Source organism: Arachis hypogaea, chromosome 16 (assembly GCF_003086295.3).
Source record: "Arachis hypogaea cultivar Tifrunner chromosome 16, arahy.Tifrunner.gnm2.J5K5, whole genome shotgun sequence".
Classification (NCBI taxonomy): Eukaryota; Viridiplantae; Streptophyta; class Magnoliopsida; order Fabales; family Fabaceae; genus Arachis; species Arachis hypogaea.
In genome coordinates this window covers 100,692,893-100,710,665 of record NC_092051.1, presented here as the reverse complement: position 1 = coordinate 100,710,665, position 17,773 = coordinate 100,692,893, and the positions used below count along the sequence as shown (strand labels likewise).

Sequence of the window (17,773 nt, the reverse complement as noted above, 5' to 3'; positions counted from 1 at the left end):
TATAATTATTTGTGCTACAACCTTGTTGAACATTTTATATCCGTTAATCAAAATTTTTATTAATTATTACTTGTTATATATTATAATAAAAAACAAAAAATTATAGTTTAATGGTTAAATTGTGTTGAGCTCTTTTGCTTTTAAAAAAAATATATAATTTAAAAAATAATTATATTATATGTATATTAAAATCAGTTATTAAAATTAACTATTAATATATGATGCAAAAAAATACCAAATACACACTAAAAATGAATTAAACTATATATGTATTTATAATTTGACTGAGTTTGACCAGATTAATTTTTCTAATTTTAACTAATTTTGACCAAATTTGAACTGATTTTTACCGAGTTGATTATTTAACCATTCAACGGTCTGGTCAAATTAAATTTAATAATTATGTCTAAAAGACACCAATAACAAATTAGTTCTTAAAATTTTATCCTTGACGACCTTGATTTCTCTCTCTCCAAGTGGAACACCCAGACTCCACCTCTACAACTGGTTCGACATCACATGCAAGTGAAAGCTAATGTCCAAGGATCGATTTCTCTCTCTCCAAGTGGAACACCCAGACTCCACCTCTACAACTGGTTCGACATCACATGCAAGTGAAAGCTAATGTCCAAGGATCGGAATAATAGGATGCCTTGATTGTTTTTAACTAAGGTACAATGAAAGTCCAAGTTATTGATATATAAATGTAAATTCGAGAATAGGGTAAGGAGGAAATAAATTAGAAGAACCAATCTTTTAATTAAGAATTGGTTTCAAAATATTAGGTCTCTAGCCAACTACTTTTATCTAATTCAAGACTTTGGTTGAATCAGTAGAGTCATGCAAAATATACTTCTATATAGAGAAAACCAACTTCTGAATGGTATAGCTATTTAGGTAGCGTTTCCACAAAACCTTGTATAAAAAAACTGCTATATAAGGTATAGATTCAATCATATAAAGAAAAAAACTCTCTAAGATAACCAATCTTCGGTACCAAACAGAAAAAGGTTAACCAATTTTCACCAGCTCATTCTTGTAACGTTGCACTTGAACAGGCACTATCAAATTGTCATCTCCTTGCTAAATATGGGCTGAACCTTCATTAGTTGGAAATAGATTTTGCAAATCCAAAGGACTGAATTCCCACTTCCCAAATGCAACATTTAAGTCACGGTGGACACTTTTATGTTCTCCTAGCTGTCTTACCTGTGCCTGTTTAAGACCCAAAATAAAAACAATTAATATGGCAGGAGCTGGAAAACTAATTATTTCTTTAGAGGCTGGAAGGCATAAAGTATTCACGTCAAATGATCCAGCAGAAAAAGAATATCAAGTTAAAAACAATTACAAGGAAAGCTCAATTAAAATGAGATTAACCAGAAAGTAAATGGTACTCAAATCCACTACATCTCAAAACAAAAACATGTCTGAATATAAGTATATACTACTTTACTAGTAGACAAGACATACAAGAATGCTTAATTAGCTTCTTATATGTGATAAGTTGCTTTTGCATTTGTCAAATAAATGTAAAATCAACAAGCATGATACAGTTCAACAGTGTGTAAAATATAATTTTCTGTGATTCGACAAGAATATAACATCTAAATTTGTAGTTATCACAAACATATAATTTCAATAAAACCTTTAAAATTTCAAATTTCATTATTACTAACAACATTTCTGGATACAAAGGATAAAAATATCAGGAGACATCAGGTAGTTTACTTATTTATTCATTTTGGTGAAACTGGATTTATTAAAGAGGCAAAATTAAAAAAATAAGAAAACAATTAGCTCCTACAATATCCATCTCCCAATGTGTTTTTCTAGGAAACATCTGGCAGCTTGCCCTATGACAGGAAAGAGAATCCATAATATACAAGAGAGCAACAATGACAACAGATCGTCTTTAATTCGAATAACAATTTTCTAATACTATTTAAATAAGTTGCTTAAGTAATTTGAAAGAAGATAAGAAGAAGAGTCTTGTCCCACTAGATGAGGTCAGCTAGTGGAGCAAGACTCTTCTTTATGTGTGAAAAACAAGGCTGAACATATTAAAAGATACTAACAAGTTGAGACAAACTATTTTATTTTTGAAAGAATTGATAATTAGATATTTTCAACAACATAAAAGTATGTACGTAAACATTACCCCAAGCCACAGTGAATTTTTCACTAAAGTCAATCTCCTTATTTCTTGTTTTTTGTTTTTTTTTTTTTTTTTGCTTGAATAAATTATAGTATAACAGAGATTGGAAGAAGATAAAGTCAGCACCAAAAATCCCCAAAGGTTATTTCTATAATACTTCTAAAGGCTAAATAAAAGTAAGTATTTTGTGGCTTGGATTGCCTCATTCTAAATAACAAAAAAGAAGGAAAAAAACACAAATACAGGTGCTACAAATCTCAACAAGCAATTTCTTATGACAATCTTCCGCATACAAGATAAAGGTTACCTCAAAAAACAAGAACAGATGAGGCAGAAGCTCCTTAATTAAAAGATGCACAGCAGCCGTTGGGTTTTGTGTGCCTCTTTCCTCTCCTACACTTTTTCATATTTTGTTTATTAACTACTTGTTATGCTCTAAGATTCAAAATTAATGAATATTGTCTTATTATTATACTTTAATTTTATATGCTATTACACCTTTTCAGTTTGCACTCGAACAGTAACTGATCTAATTAACTAAATCAAAATTACACATGTAGTCAACTTTATATATTTGTTATTATTATTTTCATTTTGAGATCACCGCTATTTCTAAATTATTGGAACTCTAAAACCAGTGATCAACATTAATACAATTGAGAATGATTTCATGTTCAATGTTCCAGTAAATATACAGCAATGAGTATTTCAATTGAATTATGTAGTGTTGTTGTGTTTGTAATTAATATGACAAAAACAAAAAAGAGACACTGCTTCAGAAACAAAAATATAATTGAATGTCAGTAAAATTTAGAATTATCTTTGCAGCTTTAGTACCACTTGTGTGTGCATGCTAGACCTGTGGAACCTTTTATTTCTCATATAAAATTGACACAAGTTCATTCGTAAGCCATAACAACACGTCTTCAAAGAGAATTGAAAATTACTGTATAATATTAAGAAAAACAAATAGGCGAGACTTTGAAGAACAAAATCAAAAGCTTAAAGGACAACTGCACATTTGAATTATACAAAAAATATGAAAGCAATTAACATAGATTAAAACACATAAAGGGACAATTAACAATAAAATATATCATATACAAGAGATTGGGAAAAAACGACACCTAATAGAAAATTAGGTTGCGGCGGCGGGTAAGCGTGTTGCGCGGCGGCAGGGGAAGCGGGTTGCGCGGCGGCGGACGCTTGTTGCAGCGGCGGATGAAGCTTGTTGCGGCAGCGGCTGAAGCGGGTTGCGGCGGCGGCTGAAGCGAACGAGAGAGACTGCGGAGGGAGAGGAAGAGAGAATGGCTACACCGCTACAGTGATTGAAAGAGGGAAAAAAAACCCTAGCAGACCAAATGTCTCACCCTCACCGCTACGTTGAATCTGAAATTAAAGAGAAAAAAGAAAAATGTGTAAAAAAAAGTAATTAAAGGGTCAATATCTAATTATTGATTTTTTTAAAAACAAAAAAATAGGGTTCTTTTTATAATTATTTTAGTGTTGGCTAATGATACTCCCACATAAAAGTGGGAGTAAGGAATCCATGGCCCTTATTTATATATCTATGTAATTAATCAAATCAAAGTAGAACATAAAAACGGCCAAAAAATTTCTCCAAACGCCAGTATTCTATTACATAAATCCTTCACCTATTACTTTGTTCTGCTGAGCAATTCTTGTAATTGTTGTAATTGTGTGCATCCATGATCCTAAAAGATACTCAGTTCTGCACATGCTACCTACTCGGTCTGCAAAATATTGTGGGCTTAATTCAGCTGCATCAAATACAATATCTCATATGGAAAATCAACTATCAACTGTGGGGAGTTCAGGGGGTCCTCTTGCAATGGGCATTCCAGTACTCTTGGAATAAGTTGGTTTCGCATAATCAACAAAGATATCGCGGCCATTTAGTGCCTGCAATATGTAAAAACTTAGTGCCAATTTTCACTCTACTAAATTCTAAGCCTCCCACAACAGAAGAGGTGTGTGGCAAGTTTGATAAATTTACCTTCCCATTCATCTGTGAAATGGCATTCGCAGCCTCATCCCGTGAAGCAAAGGTGACGAACCCAAACCCTTTAGATCTCTCCGATACCCTGTCTGTTATAATTTTAGCTGTAAACACAATTAAAACAGTCACAACTCCAGAAGCCTAAACCATGAGATACTAGCTATGAATAATGTTAGTGCATTTTTCTTATTCTGAAGCTACCTTCAATTACTTGTCCGCAATCAGAGAAAGCATCAGTCAATCCTTTCTCCGTCGTGTGCACAGACAATCCTGCAAAATAATGAACCGCGCAGCACAATTCTAACGATGAATGACCCTTTCCCAAAAGCTAAAATAAAACACAAAATTCATGCATTCAAGTTAACTAGATGTTGAAAACAGCAATAATGGGCAATATTTTGACAGCAGCATAAAGCCCTGAGATTGATTTGTTATGTGATGTTCCATTGTTTGCCAAACAAGATGATGATGAATGGCTAGATCCCATTGAGCAACAAAGTGAACACGGAAATGATTCTATAACACATAACAGTGACAACATACAACTCAGTGAACATTCATTTAAAATAAATGAAGAAATAAACACTCTAACTTTCCTAATTTAATTTTCACATACACATCCTGTTTTGCACAAAGTAAGTTGACAATTATATTGAATTAACATATGGTTGTTCAATCATCTCGTTTTCAAATTATTCAAACCAGTGAATTAGTTTTGGATGGGTTCACATTGGAGTCACTTAATATAAAGAAGTGATACAGGAAGACAGGTTTCAGACGCTTCATCAAAATAAATGAATAAATCAATAAGAAAATAATATAAATAGGGTTGCAGGAGATCAAAAACGAGAGAACTCCAATGAATAGAGAAGTAGCAAGAGAAAGAACAAGTAAGAGGTTTTGAGAGTTGAGAGTAGAGACCTCCAACGAAGAGCTTGAAAGCGATTCCTCTGCGGAAAGTGAGAAGAGAGGGTGGAGTCAAAGTTCTGTTCGATCCTAAGCTAATCATTCTCCGAAAAGCCGCCATCGAGTTGGAGCTTCCAACACACAATAACGGAAACAGTGCCGACCAGTTTCCAAGCTCACACCCAAATTACCAAATAGTCTCCTCTCAGTTGTAAGTGGGCTTAACACCCACAGCAAGCCCAGCTTTGATGTGGGCTAGCTTGCAACAACTTGATCAACATCTAATTATTTTTTTTTGCTTTGGTTACTCACAAATATAGCAACCAATTGCAAACCAAAAAAAAAAAAATATATAGCTACCAATTAACCAACTTGAGTTAGTCGAGTTGTCAACTCACTCATATCCGCTTAAGAAAGTATCAGGGATTTGAATCCCACCTTATGCATGCAGCAACTCATTGGCCAGCGATAAATCTTTAAATGGAGCTTAGATCCGAGATCGTCCCTAACGTTTGGGACGATTTCTCCTCTGCCATTCTTTCTACCTCTCCTCTCTTAGTTCTTGATCTCTTTCTTATTTGTGCAAGCGTCTTCTCAATTTTCAGATCGAAAAGAATACAATCCTCTTCCCCTTGCATGCACAAAAACAACAAGAAATCAAATGTACCGTGTGGAGTAAAGAAGAAAAATACAATAAGGAAAGAATAATTAAATGGAATAAAGAAAATAAAATAAAACAAGATCTATGTTAGTAATTCAACAGGATGTTTGTTTGTTGTCAATCTCAATTAATCTCCAACAACTGCACCAAAAACTTAATTAGCCAAAACTAATACGCTTGGATATTGGCAAGTGCACCAAATCGTATTAAGTAATACCACGGTAAGTGGATATCGTTCACACGATAATTAACGGATTGAATCAAGCAACGTCTAATTAAATCTCTAATCAGATCAATCAAACCTTGGTAAGAGGAATCTTGATAGTGAAGTAGAAGCAAGAACAGTTAAAAAGATTGTTATTATACATGAGAGAAAGCTTAGAAATTTTGGAGAGGTAATCAAAAATAGGGAGGATGTCAAAGGCTTCGCAGATGTTAAATTCTTAGAAATAGCAACACTTTGGATTTTTCTAAACTCATGCAAAAATCTTTTCACAGCAAATCCTTTATAATTAAATTCCAATTTCTTGGCAATCTAATTTCTCTTAATTAATTGTCAATTTTTTAGTCAACTAATTAAGAGAAAGGTAAAGAACGGTTTCGATTTAAAACCACACAACTTTCAAAATACTATTCCTAGTCAAGTTGAAAACCATGAGAAAGAGTTTCAAGCTAATTTTGATATTAAATTTTCTAAAGTAATAACAGAATCTAAAACAAAGTTAGAATATTTTCTGTTATTTCTAATCATTAAATATGAAAAACGAAACTCAATTTTGAAAAAGTAGAATAGCATGAATTAAAATAAAGAAAACGCTTGTATTATTAATCCATAAAAATAAAATAGAACTCCTAACCTTTAACAGAGGAGGTTTAGTTACTCATAGTAGAAAGAAAATTAACCTAAGACTAAAGAGTTTTGATCTGTAGACTCCAATATCTCCGATCCTTCTTGTGAACCTTGTTCACGTATTTATATCTTAACTTCCTAACTTTTGAAATTTAAAAACTAATCTTATCTCTCGAAAAGAAAGATAACAACCTATTCAAATTCAAATGTAATGTAATCTAAATCCTAACAAACCATATCCTATCTTTCTAGAAGAAGTTATTGATAACTAATCATTTAAATCTTAAATCTTAAATTGAATTGAAGCTTTCTGAGAGTTGAATTTGGTCTTGATGCTGGGCTCCTTGAATTGGCACTGGACTTTGAAACATTTTGAATCATTGGGAGTGAAATTTGCACTTGGAATTGGGCTCTGGATTTGGGCGCTGGGCGCCAGCCCACTTTGCCTTCTCCCAAGCACGAAGGCGCTAGGCTTGGTGATGGAAGAGTTGGGCGATGGGTATGGGATTAAGGTGCTGGGCGCCACTTCCTTAGTGTTGAGCTTGAAGGTTGGGTGCCCAACTTGGAGCAGGGGCATTGGGCGCCAGTCCAGGGTGCTGGGCTTGGTCTTTTCAAGCCTGGCACCAACCTTATGTTCCTTCTTGGAAGTGCACTTGTGTTTTCTCATAAAATTCATCCTAGTTTGAAAATACAATCATTCTAAAACAACTCCAAGCATATGATTACATCAAATCTTCACTAAAAACATAAGAACTTTGATTTAAATCTAAGAAAACTAATAAAAAAACTAAAAATAACTAAAGAATTGAAGATATTGTGAATTCAAGTCCAAGTAAAGGTGGAGTTTATAATGATCTCCCATTATTACATACAGACTTCTCTTATTTTTTATGGATTTTGTATACTTAAAAATCAAGGATCTTTCAAAAACTAAATTCCAAATTGTATTATGAGGATCCTTGAAGTTTACAATTCAACCAAGGAAAGATGTTTGAAGTTATTGACTCTAAGTGTTTTGTCTTAAGGCAGCTCTTGGCCCGGATCTTTTAGATCGATGAATTTCTGAGCTTATCTTGTGTCCTTTCGGGTTTGACTGATATGTGTCTCTGGCAACACCTTTTTCTTTATCCATTCGAAAAGGTATGACTAACACTCATTTATCATTATGTGGCTCTTCTTCTCAGGCTTCCGAATTGGAAGTCGTGTGTCCATCTTCCGAAATGTCGTCCGCTATCGTACGGTATTGATTACCAGATCTTTGGCAACGACGACAATGTTCTGAGACTTACCTAGAACTAGGGTGGCTTGAGCCTGAACGTGAGGTCTAAATGCCTTTGGGTGAAAGGTTCGACGTCTTCTCCTGTAGGGGTGAGGCCGTCCGAGTTCCTCGTGGGGGGTGGTACCTGCAAGGAACTCCGATACTTAATTTAGCAAGGGTTTTTAGGCAGGTTTTTAATAAATTGAAGTTCGAAGAATATTTGAGAGTGTCAGGGTATTTATAAGTGTAGATATAGAGTCAATAATCACCTTTGAAGTAGTTCCACCTTTGAAATAGTTCAATCTTCGATGGTGGGTTTGTTACTTCCTTTTATTAGGGAGATTGTTGAGATCTCCTTTCTAAATGAGTAGGAGAGATTGTAACAGTTAGTTACTTATTCGGACAAACAAGGTTAGGATAGCGTCGCTATGTCCGACCTTTATGAGGTCGAGTAGGCGTCAATCCGGATAATATATGTTGATTGGGCTTCATTCATTTTAGGTATGGCTAAGTAGTAGACCAGAATATGAACAGAAACCAAATTAGGATTTGACTCAAAGGTTGGGGACTAAAATAGTACTATACCTTTCTTTTTATTATTTATATTTTCAAAATAGTAAATGTGATTTCATCAATTAACAATAATGAATCATCAACTAAACTATCAACTAATCTTTTATTGGTTTGGCTCATATTGAGTGCAGATTGTACCTACCCATATGTGTGGCATTATCCACAGAAATTAGAGCCTCTTGCACTCCAACAATGTTTAACATGATGTAAAATAAGCTAAACAGCTTGATCCGTCTAAACTCGAAAGATATGTTCTAAACTTCTAATGTAATAAGCAAAGCAGAGTACTACACTGCAATGTATTTATTCCAAGACAGAAGACCTGATATAAAACTAAATTACATAGGATCCCCATGTTTATACAAAGGAACATAGGTGCTAGCAAACTGAAAATAAAATGTAGAAAGAAGAAAATCGAACCACCAAATTACCATTAGATCATTACAGATGACCACTTCAATACACCGGAATTAGAGACTATGAATTCTCCATAATATTTCACCATTAAATCTCGCGTACACATGGACGGTTACAATAGTATTTAGTGTATTAAATTTTTATATCTCTATATAGAGAAATGATATTGTCACTCATTTTTTATAATGTTACTCCACATATAATCATACATAATTTTTTTATATTGTATATTTGCATAAATTTATAAAAAATGACATTATCAAACTAAGAGTGACAATATCCATTCTCATATATATTCATTATCATTTTATTTCGTCATTGTCCACAAATACGTACATGAATTCGGTGAATATTATGTGTTAATTTCACTATATTATGTCATAGTATATTGGGAAATCGGCCATCACAGAGATACTTGGAAGAGTGGTGGCCAAAACTCAGTAGATTCAAACAGACGAAGCACTGAACGAGGACAGACTTAACAGGCATACAGTCGGACATCTATACTACGTTATAATGAGAGATATGAGGCTCCTGTTAGTAATGTGGGAGTGTAACTATTATGTACAGCGGTCATTTATACCAGGTTTTCACCCAACACTCAAAATTCGAACTCCTCAAGAATGATTCAGCTTCAGAAATGTTTGGAACACCAAGTCAATGAATTGATCATCCTGGCACACAGGAATTTTGTCAGTGGACAAATATTTAAAAAGTTTCATAGGGAGGAAGTGGGGTAGAAACTAGAAGCTAAAAAGATGGTAAGACTTCGGGTAAAAGAAAAAGCACTGATTCAATTCTCTTGCAAAGTATATACAATACAAAGATTCATTTTTATACTGAACATTTCTAGGATGGAAATTTGACACTCCATTATAAATACTAGTGTATCAATAAGCACTAACACACTTTTATTTATTAAATTTGTGTAAAAGCAATAAAAATGAAATTAGATGAAATAACAAGTGACTTATAGCTGGATTTAAGTCTTGGAAATAATAAAACAAAAATATTTTTTTATAAATTATATATAATGAAGGGTATTTTAGAAAAGAAAGTTGTACACCAATCGTTCTTATATCCCCATAATATATAGTAGAGATAAGAAGTTAGTAAACCGCTCAAAACTATAAACTACAACTTAATGTCATGCTATAATGAGTTCAAAGATTAAGGTTTTTCTTCTCCAATTATTCTCAAGGTGGCAAAACTCTGAAATTTTCTACTAACTCATAATAGTTTCATATTATTAGTTTGGATAAATTGATTATGGTATATGCTTTCCCTCTAAGGGTAAAGCTAAATATATATCGCTAACTACATACTTTCAAGATAGTTGATACTGTTTATACTGTACAAATAAGACTTGGTGCACTTAAGTAGTGTCTAATTAGTATATAACATTTTTCACCCTTCCCTTAAATCCTGTGAGCAGTAGTCATGGCTCAAACCAGACACACTGCCTTGGGAAATACTCCAAAATCATATGGTAAAAAACTAAGGTGGGTTGCAACTCACAACATTAGGTGCTTGGTGGGTAAAGTAGGAGTGATGAATGACACCCTAAAATACAATTCAAAGTATCAAATTATAAAAAGTCACAAAGATGGTAAAATAAAGTACCTGAACCAGAGATAAGAGTGCATCACGGACTTTGTCCCGGCTGATGGTGAGGCTAGAACCAGTGGGAATAGACGGAGAAAGATTAGGTGGTGGAAAGGGTTGCGGCATTGTCCTTCCATATTGGTGTGGCATATTCAAGGAATGTTGAAGAGCTGTGCTAGGGGATGAAGAAGAAGAAATAGGTGCACTTATTTGTGAAGATGAAGAAGCGGAGGCAAAGAAACTAGAAGGCTTAACAAGATTCGTGACTTGATTGCCACTGTTGAATGTTTCAAAAGGGCCAACCGGGAAGCCAGACAAAGATAAACCTGAAGGAGAGGCAGATGGTATTTGTATAGCAGGTGCAGGGGACAAAATACCACTTTGAGATGTGGAAGTTACAGTGGCAGAAGGCTGTCTAAAATTTTCTATATCTGAATTTCCAGCAGTCTTAGATGTCTGCAATAGTTTTATGTGAATAAAATACAATAAAAATAAAAATAAATTGAAAAGCGAAAGAAATGATATAGTACAATGCAAAAGTTTTTTTGTTAGGGAAGAAGACATAGTTGAAGTAAATGGCATGCAACTAGATTACATACACTGAAGATGGTAGAAAACACAGGACCTCCAAAAGCTTCAGCTGCAGAAGCAGGAGCTGAAGATGACTCCAGAGGGCTTTCTGCTACAACTGACACTGGCACTTCCTTGGACTCACTGCATTAGATACAAAACACAAGGCATGAGCCATGCAACTACGATCACTTCTAAACACAAAATCCCAATAGAAGAGTAATTCAGTGAAAGTAAGAAAATTAGTTTAAAAATAAATAGACCGAATTTGGAGAAAGACGATTTACAAACAAGAACCATTAGATGAAGAAAATATATCCTGACCTTCTCATCCCATAAAACACAATTAGAATAAGGTTGTTTGACCAATTGAAAGATCAATTTTTCTTGACAATTGGCATATTAAATACAGTATTATTTGTAATAATTAACATGTAGGCAGCAAATTGCAATAGAATGTAACGCTAACAAAGAGAGATTAATTTTATAAGCGCTTTTCTTAAAATATCCCTTACCTTTTGACTGAAGGCATTACTGCATTTGGAGGTATCTTTGAGTATTCAGAAAGTATCCTGTAGATAGAGGGTTAAACATCCTGCCCAATTACATAAGGTACACTACAATCCAACGAAACCCCCATCCCAAAAGAGGAAATAAGAACATGTGTGCACACACACAAATATATAATCAACAGAATCCTGATATGAATTAGCATCTAAAGTTTGAAAGCATTAAGAAAAAGACAGATTACATAAATAACTTGAACAACAAAAATTAAGATACCTATTAAAGAGATTTGCAACTTCTTCACATTCATCTTCATTGTAAAACCATATACCATTAACTTCTTGAGCTGCATTCCGATATAATAGGTATGGCTTCTTAAGTTCATACTCAAAATCCAATAGATTCTCTACTAGGTTGTCTGTCAGAACAAATATTACAAAGAAAGTTGCAAATTAGAAAACTGATAGCACAAATCAGGCACACAGATGAATGAGAGCAGAGCACTAGTACATGTATATTTCTCCAAACAATGAGGAAATAATAAATCAAGCACTGCCAAAAAGAGAAAATGTGATCTACATCAACAATAACGCAAAATATATTTGAATGATTGAATCTATCCAGCATTGAACATTAATTAGCATTTAGCGGTTAATCTTGGAACTAAAACACCACGAAATAGATTCAATTAAAAAAAAAAAAAGAAACACAAATCTGAACCTGTATTTCGTCGATTCATGACAATGAACTGAAACTGAGGCTGCACATTCCTGAAAGACGCAAAATAAAAAAAAAAAAAAAAACAAGGGAAATTGGTCAAGGATCAAAGTGCACATGAACCGAAGCATATGGAAAGAGGAAGAAGCAGTGTTCATTGATGACCTCTTGACAACAAATAGAGATCCTTCGACATCCTTACGACTCTGAAAAAAAAAAAGAGAATACATCCAGAAATTGAAGAAACGAGATGAGAGATTATAGAAATGTGTCGAGAGAGAGAGAGAGAGAGAGAGAGAGAGAGAGAGAGAGAGAGAGAGAGAACGGACCCACTGATTAGTTTCGATGTTGAATTCGTAGAAAGAGACGTGAGCGGCGGTGAAAAGAATCTCGGCGATGAAGGGATCGATGCGCTGGAGGACGGTGAGATTCAGCACCTTGGTGCTCTGCCTATCCAGATTCGGCGTCAGTTTCTTACTCTGACTCTGCGACATCTTTAGCTCACAACTCAAGGAAAGAAAGAAGAAACCTCACTCTTTGGATCAAAACAAGAAGAAGGAGGAGAAGAAGAATTGACTCTGACCTCTCACTCACTCTAGAACCTAACTGACTTCTACACTACCTAAGTTGAATCTGCTCAGACCAAAAACCACCACCAACATGAAATAATCATTTCCTTTTTAAAAAATAAAAACATAAATCCATGAAAATTTGATAAAATTTCACGGTTAGTATTTAGAAATTAATTCAATAATAATAATAATAATAATAATAATAATAATAATAATAATAATAATAATAAATAATTAAAGTGATAAATGTCAGTGAAAAAGTGACTAACAAGTGACTCTCATAATAATAATAAATGTTTCTCAATACCTATGTTCTGGAATAGAAAGAGAATTACAATTATGAGCTATGTATTATAAAAAGGTGATTTCTTCTAAACCCATGGTAATTTTGTGGGTAAGTTATCTTTGCATATGTGTCTTCATCTCGGTCGTTGATCAAAAAAATTTTCAACTTTTCATTAATTGATGTATTAAATGTTTTCACACTACATTGTATTTTATATTATTTACATTATATCCCATGACGTATTTATATTTGATGCAATACGCAAATAGTTGATTTTACAAATCTCTCCCCAAATACCATACAAATCAAAACCTTCCCCAAATACCATTTCAATGTGTACAGCTTCTTCTTCTACCTCTCAAAAGACACTTCAAAGGAACTGCTTCATTCTTCAACCTCACTGCTTCTTTTACCCTTCTACGATCTCACTTCTTCTTCTTCTCTATCCTTCCTGTGGGTTATGGGTTTGATTTTTCCGGCGACCCACTCCTAAAACCTTCCCCAGATACTCCTGTAGTATCCACAACTTCTTCGTCTACCTCAGTGCTTCTTCTACCCTCCCCTTAACTTAAGCGTTTGATTTTTCCGACGACCCACTCGCAAAACCTTCCCCAAATACCGCTGTAATGTCCACAGCCTCTTTTTCTACCTCGTTCCTCTGATTTCAAGGTCAGTCATCGTCAGCGACAGATTTTTCCGAACCCCGTGGAAGACCCTGCCTACTGCGTCTTCGTCCAGGGTTACGCGGGTATCATTTTCTGTGATTTACCGTCGAAGAACGTAACTCATCCCCTTGCTAGCAAGGTTCCGGCGACCCACGTGCAGAACGCTCTCGGAAAACCCTTGTAAGCCCTACTGCTTCTTCATCTAGGTCATTCGTTCGTTTTTTTGTTTTTTTAGCCAATTTGCGTGATTTGTTCTGTTAATCACTTTCTGTAATCACCGTTCATCGAAGAAGATTGATTCAATTTCGAGTGCAATAGATGATGATAGTTGTCCATGATGGTGTTAAATGTTAATCAGATCGATGGCCAGTGATGCATGCTCCTCAAACACGAGACGAGGAATAGGGGGAGCCGGCGAACAATGGGAACTGAGAGCTGGAAATGCAACCTCAAGTTCGCTGCAACCTAAGGATGTAATAGATGGTGTGGCCCCAAAATGCTTCTGTGAAAAATATGCCATCAGTTACATGTCGAAGACAGACACCAACCCAAATAGGTTATTTTTTGGATGCCCATTATTGAAGGTAACCACGCAATTCTTTATGTATGAGAACTAAGATTATGCTAAAATTTGATTAAAATTTGAATTTTCTGGAATGGAGCTTTAGACTCTATATTTTGGTTATTCTCCACCTTGCTCAAGTTGTTGTGGTTGTGATTTTGAATTGTTGGGAATTGCATGCCTATTGGTTATGAAAATGATTTGATTTTGTTATGGATTTGATGTTAAATTGGGTTGATTTTGTATATGATTTGATATTGGTGCTGGTTAATTTTGATGAATGACTGAGAATTGGAAAAAAGTTGATTTATTCAAAATAGATCTACCTAGATTAAAAATCATGATTGTGACAAGAATTGACATGGTACCTGATCTGATATTAAAAATGGATGCTAAAATTTGAAAGGATTTTATAGATGTAGAATTTAGGGATTAATTACAGTGACGTACATGGATTAGACTGAATTGGAGTATTTTGTAACCCCTTACATTAATTGTGTTCTATTCGTTGTAGGTGACAGAAGCACATTGCAAATTCTTTCTCTGGGTTGATGACCACATTGTTAGGGTCAGAGCGGGGGAGGCTACAAGGGGATCGGGTGACGGGAAGCAGAATGATGTTGGAGAACATTTGGGAATGGATAACTTGATAAACCATGTAGAGGAAAGAATAGCAAAACTAGAGAAGTTGCTGAACAAGAAAAGTAGAGAAGCAGAGTTGAGGAAAAAGGCTAGAGAAGCAGCTGCAAGAGACATGGAGGCTTCATCAACAATGTCTATTGATTAGCTGCAAACCAGAACCCGAAGCACCTCGATTAGGTTCAGAAACTTAAGAATAATTTCCTTCTTTGCTGAAAATTGCTACTAGAATGTAGAGACACAAATGTTTGAAGCTTTAAAAGCAAAAATTGTCGAAGACGTTTATTTGATTTGGGCAACATGGTTGGAATTTGTTTATGTTTCTAGTCACGTGTTTTTGTTTTACCTATAGATACGTATATGTTTTATGGTATTTATTTTTGTGACTTAGTTATCAAAGTTCCCTACTAATTTCAGTAGCATATGAAGGCTAATATGTTGTAGTAAGTCAGCCTGAATACCAGAAAATAGCAACCTTTTTATTAGTGAAACGAATGCTTAAGATTGCAGTCATGTTATAACTCAATCTTCGACAATTATGTAAGAGTAGTAAGGTGAAGGGCATGACAATATACACCGATGATTTGGTGACTTCCATGACAAATCATGCAGCCACCACAATAGATAATTGACAAGATCTGTTTTTCTTCTTATATACTAGTGTGCAGCATAAATTTTAAGTTGTGAGAGAATGAAGAAGCTGAAAGTAAACTAGAATGTTATGTTAGGCTTTGGAAATTTGTTGAATTACAACTTGTTAGTCAAGTTTAATTGCTTTCCTTTCAGAAAATTTCCTGCATAGATTTCCAAATTTCTAATCTCTTGAACCTAAATAAATCTTAACACTTGTAGTTTATTTGATCATGATGAATGGCCACTGCTTTGTTCTAATACACTAAAATTGTTCAACAAGCTATGATGCTTGAAATAAGCTAGCCTGTCTGTTTACATAATGGATTTTAAAGGCTTCATCTCATTAGGTATTGAAGTTGTAGATCATCATCTTTATACCCTTGCACATGATGTATAATACTCCAATTGAAAGATCTGACTTTTTAAAAAACCATAACTTCCCATTATTGCTGAATCCTTTGTTTGCTCAATTTGTTTGACTTTATTCACCCCTTCATGCACTTGTTTGAATTCCTATTACTCTATAATCCAAAGTAAATGAACGAGTGCTAACGGGTTGATTATTTCAGCGACGTGGCCGTGGAGGTAGAGTGCAACCTGGGGTTTGTTCATGGAGTGCTAATGGCTTATTGCAGGTCTTACCAGGTTACCATGTACTGGGTTGCTCTGTTTTTCTTCTTATAAAGTAATATTCAACGAGTATATGGCTTATTGCAGGTTTTACTGTGCACTGGGCTGGGTTCTGCCATCGTCCAACAAAGCAGTGGTGTATACAACTGTTCTCCTAAAACCCAGGGCCAGCATGTAAGTTTCTCTTGTAACATTGCCCGTTTATATGTCTGTTTATATGTCGTCTTTTTTGGTCGAATCGTGTTACATAGGAAAACTTTGGTCGAATTATAAGTCGAATTGTCTCGATTCACGATTATCCCGTATGAGTTCTGGTTAGGTATTAAGGTGTAACATAGTATATGATCAAAGGTCATCGAAATCTTTTTTCCCCAGCGTTTGTTACTTTAATTAACTGAATATTTAGTCTTTCTGTCATACTTGGGATTGGGCTCGGTCAACTAACCTGGAAAGACATTTATTTTTTGGTAGTTCAAGTCTATCTAAAAATAAAGTAGGCTATCTATCAATTTGGGCCAGCTACAAAAACAATTAGTGGATAATTCAAGTGAGGATTAATGCAGCAACTGGCTTGAAACCTGTTAAGCCCAACTCTCTCCAGAATTTTAAAAGAAAACCAAGTTTTTCCAGGTAACTATTTATTCCATTCATGTATGTGTTAACCGTTAATTTGATCAATGTTTTTTTGGGATAGCATTTCTTGATTGAATATTCGCGTAAAATGTTAGTAGCTTAACTGTTATTTCTCACATAATCCCTATACTAGGATGGTTAGAAATAGAATAACACCATTATAAATCTCCTGTACATGAGGAACACTACATGACACATCGAATTAGATAGATTGAGGTTGTTATGCAACCATTTCTCTTAATTTTGGCTCTTTCAAACCAATGTAAAACATACAATTGTAAAGACAAACTGAAAGAAAAAACACTAGGAATTAACCATTGTCATAACAGTTCTAGGGATTCCATTAACAAAAAAAAAAAACATAATTAACATCAACCGGAATACTAAACAAAGAGTTTCAACCAAGTTCCACAATACATGTAGTCGGAGTATATCTAAATGTCAATTATTTCTAGACAGGAAACATCCCTGCAAAATACTTGAGTGTAGACCTTACTGTGATCGGGTGTGGCATTTCTGGGTATCGCCATGCTCTCCTCACCAATAGATTTCTAGTGCCATGTTCGATGTCATATTCTGTCAACACAAGCTCTCTGTACCTGTAATTGACGAGTAACTCTCTTTCCTTTGAATTGTTCACCAACAAAAGTAGGTTATCATCCACGAATAGTATTGGATTTTCTCTGATGCTTCGACTCGCAAACCTACAGCATTGCTCTAATATTTTGTTTCCATCCGTGTCTTCATTCAAGTGCCAAATTGCTGCGACATAACCAAATTCGTTGTGTGTATGAGCGAGGAGTGCAACTTTTTCCTTGTGGGTTAGTAAATTGTGAATGGTATATATTGCACCTACTGGGATAGACACCTCGCTAAATGATTCATCTTCAACACTGTAACATAAAACAGAC

At 34.7% G+C, this 17,773-nt stretch overlaps 2 protein-coding genes across 4 annotated transcripts; both read right to left on the bottom strand.

The window, feature by feature from the left end:
* Positions 1-719: 719 nt before the first annotated feature.
* Positions 720-5,715, bottom strand: LOC112754556 (small RNA-binding protein 11, chloroplastic). Of its 3 annotated transcripts, none has more exons than XM_072220876.1 (7): positions 5,100-5,268; positions 4,380-4,448; positions 4,176-4,282; positions 3,814-4,081; positions 3,286-3,547; positions 2,466-2,556; positions 720-1,215 (listed from the first exon to the last, which is right to left on the bottom strand). In XM_072220876.1, exons 1-4 carry the CDS (start codon positions 5,203-5,205, stop codon positions 3,971-3,973), a joined length of 393 nt encoding a protein of 130 aa, XP_072076977.1. In that variant the 5' UTR covers positions 5,206-5,268; the 3' UTR covers positions 720-1,215; positions 2,466-2,556; positions 3,286-3,547; positions 3,814-3,970. The 3 variants fall into 3 exon arrangements, with proteins under 3 accessions (XP_072076977.1, XP_072076976.1, XP_072076975.1); XM_072220875.1 differs by having other exon boundaries at positions 2,466-2,551; XM_072220874.1 differs by lacking the exon at positions 2,466-2,556 and having other exon boundaries at positions 5,100-5,715.
* Positions 5,716-8,676: 2,961 nt separating this feature from the next.
* LOC112754555 (mRNA-decapping enzyme-like protein) lies at positions 8,677-12,947 on the bottom strand. The gene is made up of 8 exons (XM_025802225.3): positions 12,572-12,947; positions 12,408-12,448; positions 12,246-12,295; positions 11,802-11,943; positions 11,534-11,590; positions 11,048-11,162; positions 10,467-10,904; positions 8,677-9,517 (listed from the first exon to the last, which is right to left on the bottom strand). Exons 1-8 carry the CDS (start codon positions 12,734-12,736, stop codon positions 9,461-9,463), a joined length of 1,065 nt encoding a protein of 354 aa, XP_025658010.1. The 5' UTR covers positions 12,737-12,947; the 3' UTR covers positions 8,677-9,460.
* Positions 12,948-17,773: the final 4,826 nt, after the last annotated feature.

Coding starts and splice junctions, on each gene's coding strand:
- LOC112754556 (XM_072220874.1), bottom strand. CDS start 5,205: ATGGCGGCTTTTCGGAGAATGATTAGCTTAGGATCGAACAGAACTTTG. Junction 4,283..4,379: donor TTGCGGACAAGTAATTGAAG/GTAGCTTCAGAA, acceptor TTGTGTTTACAG/CTAAAATTATAACAGACAGG. Junction 4,082..4,175: donor TTTCACAGATGAATGGGAAG/GTAAATTTATCA, acceptor TACATATTGCAG/GCACTAAATGGCCGCGATAT.
- LOC112754555 (XM_025802225.3), bottom strand. CDS start 12,736: ATGTCGCAGAGTCAGAGTAAGAAACTGACGCCGAATCTGGATAGGCAG. Junction 12,449..12,571: donor ACATCGAAACTAATCAGTGG/GTCCGTTCTCTC, acceptor TTTTTTTTTCAG/AGTCGTAAGGATGTCGAAGG. Junction 11,944..12,245: donor CATGAATCGACGAAATACAG/GTTCAGATTTGT, acceptor TTGTTCTGACAG/ACAACCTAGTAGAGAATCTA.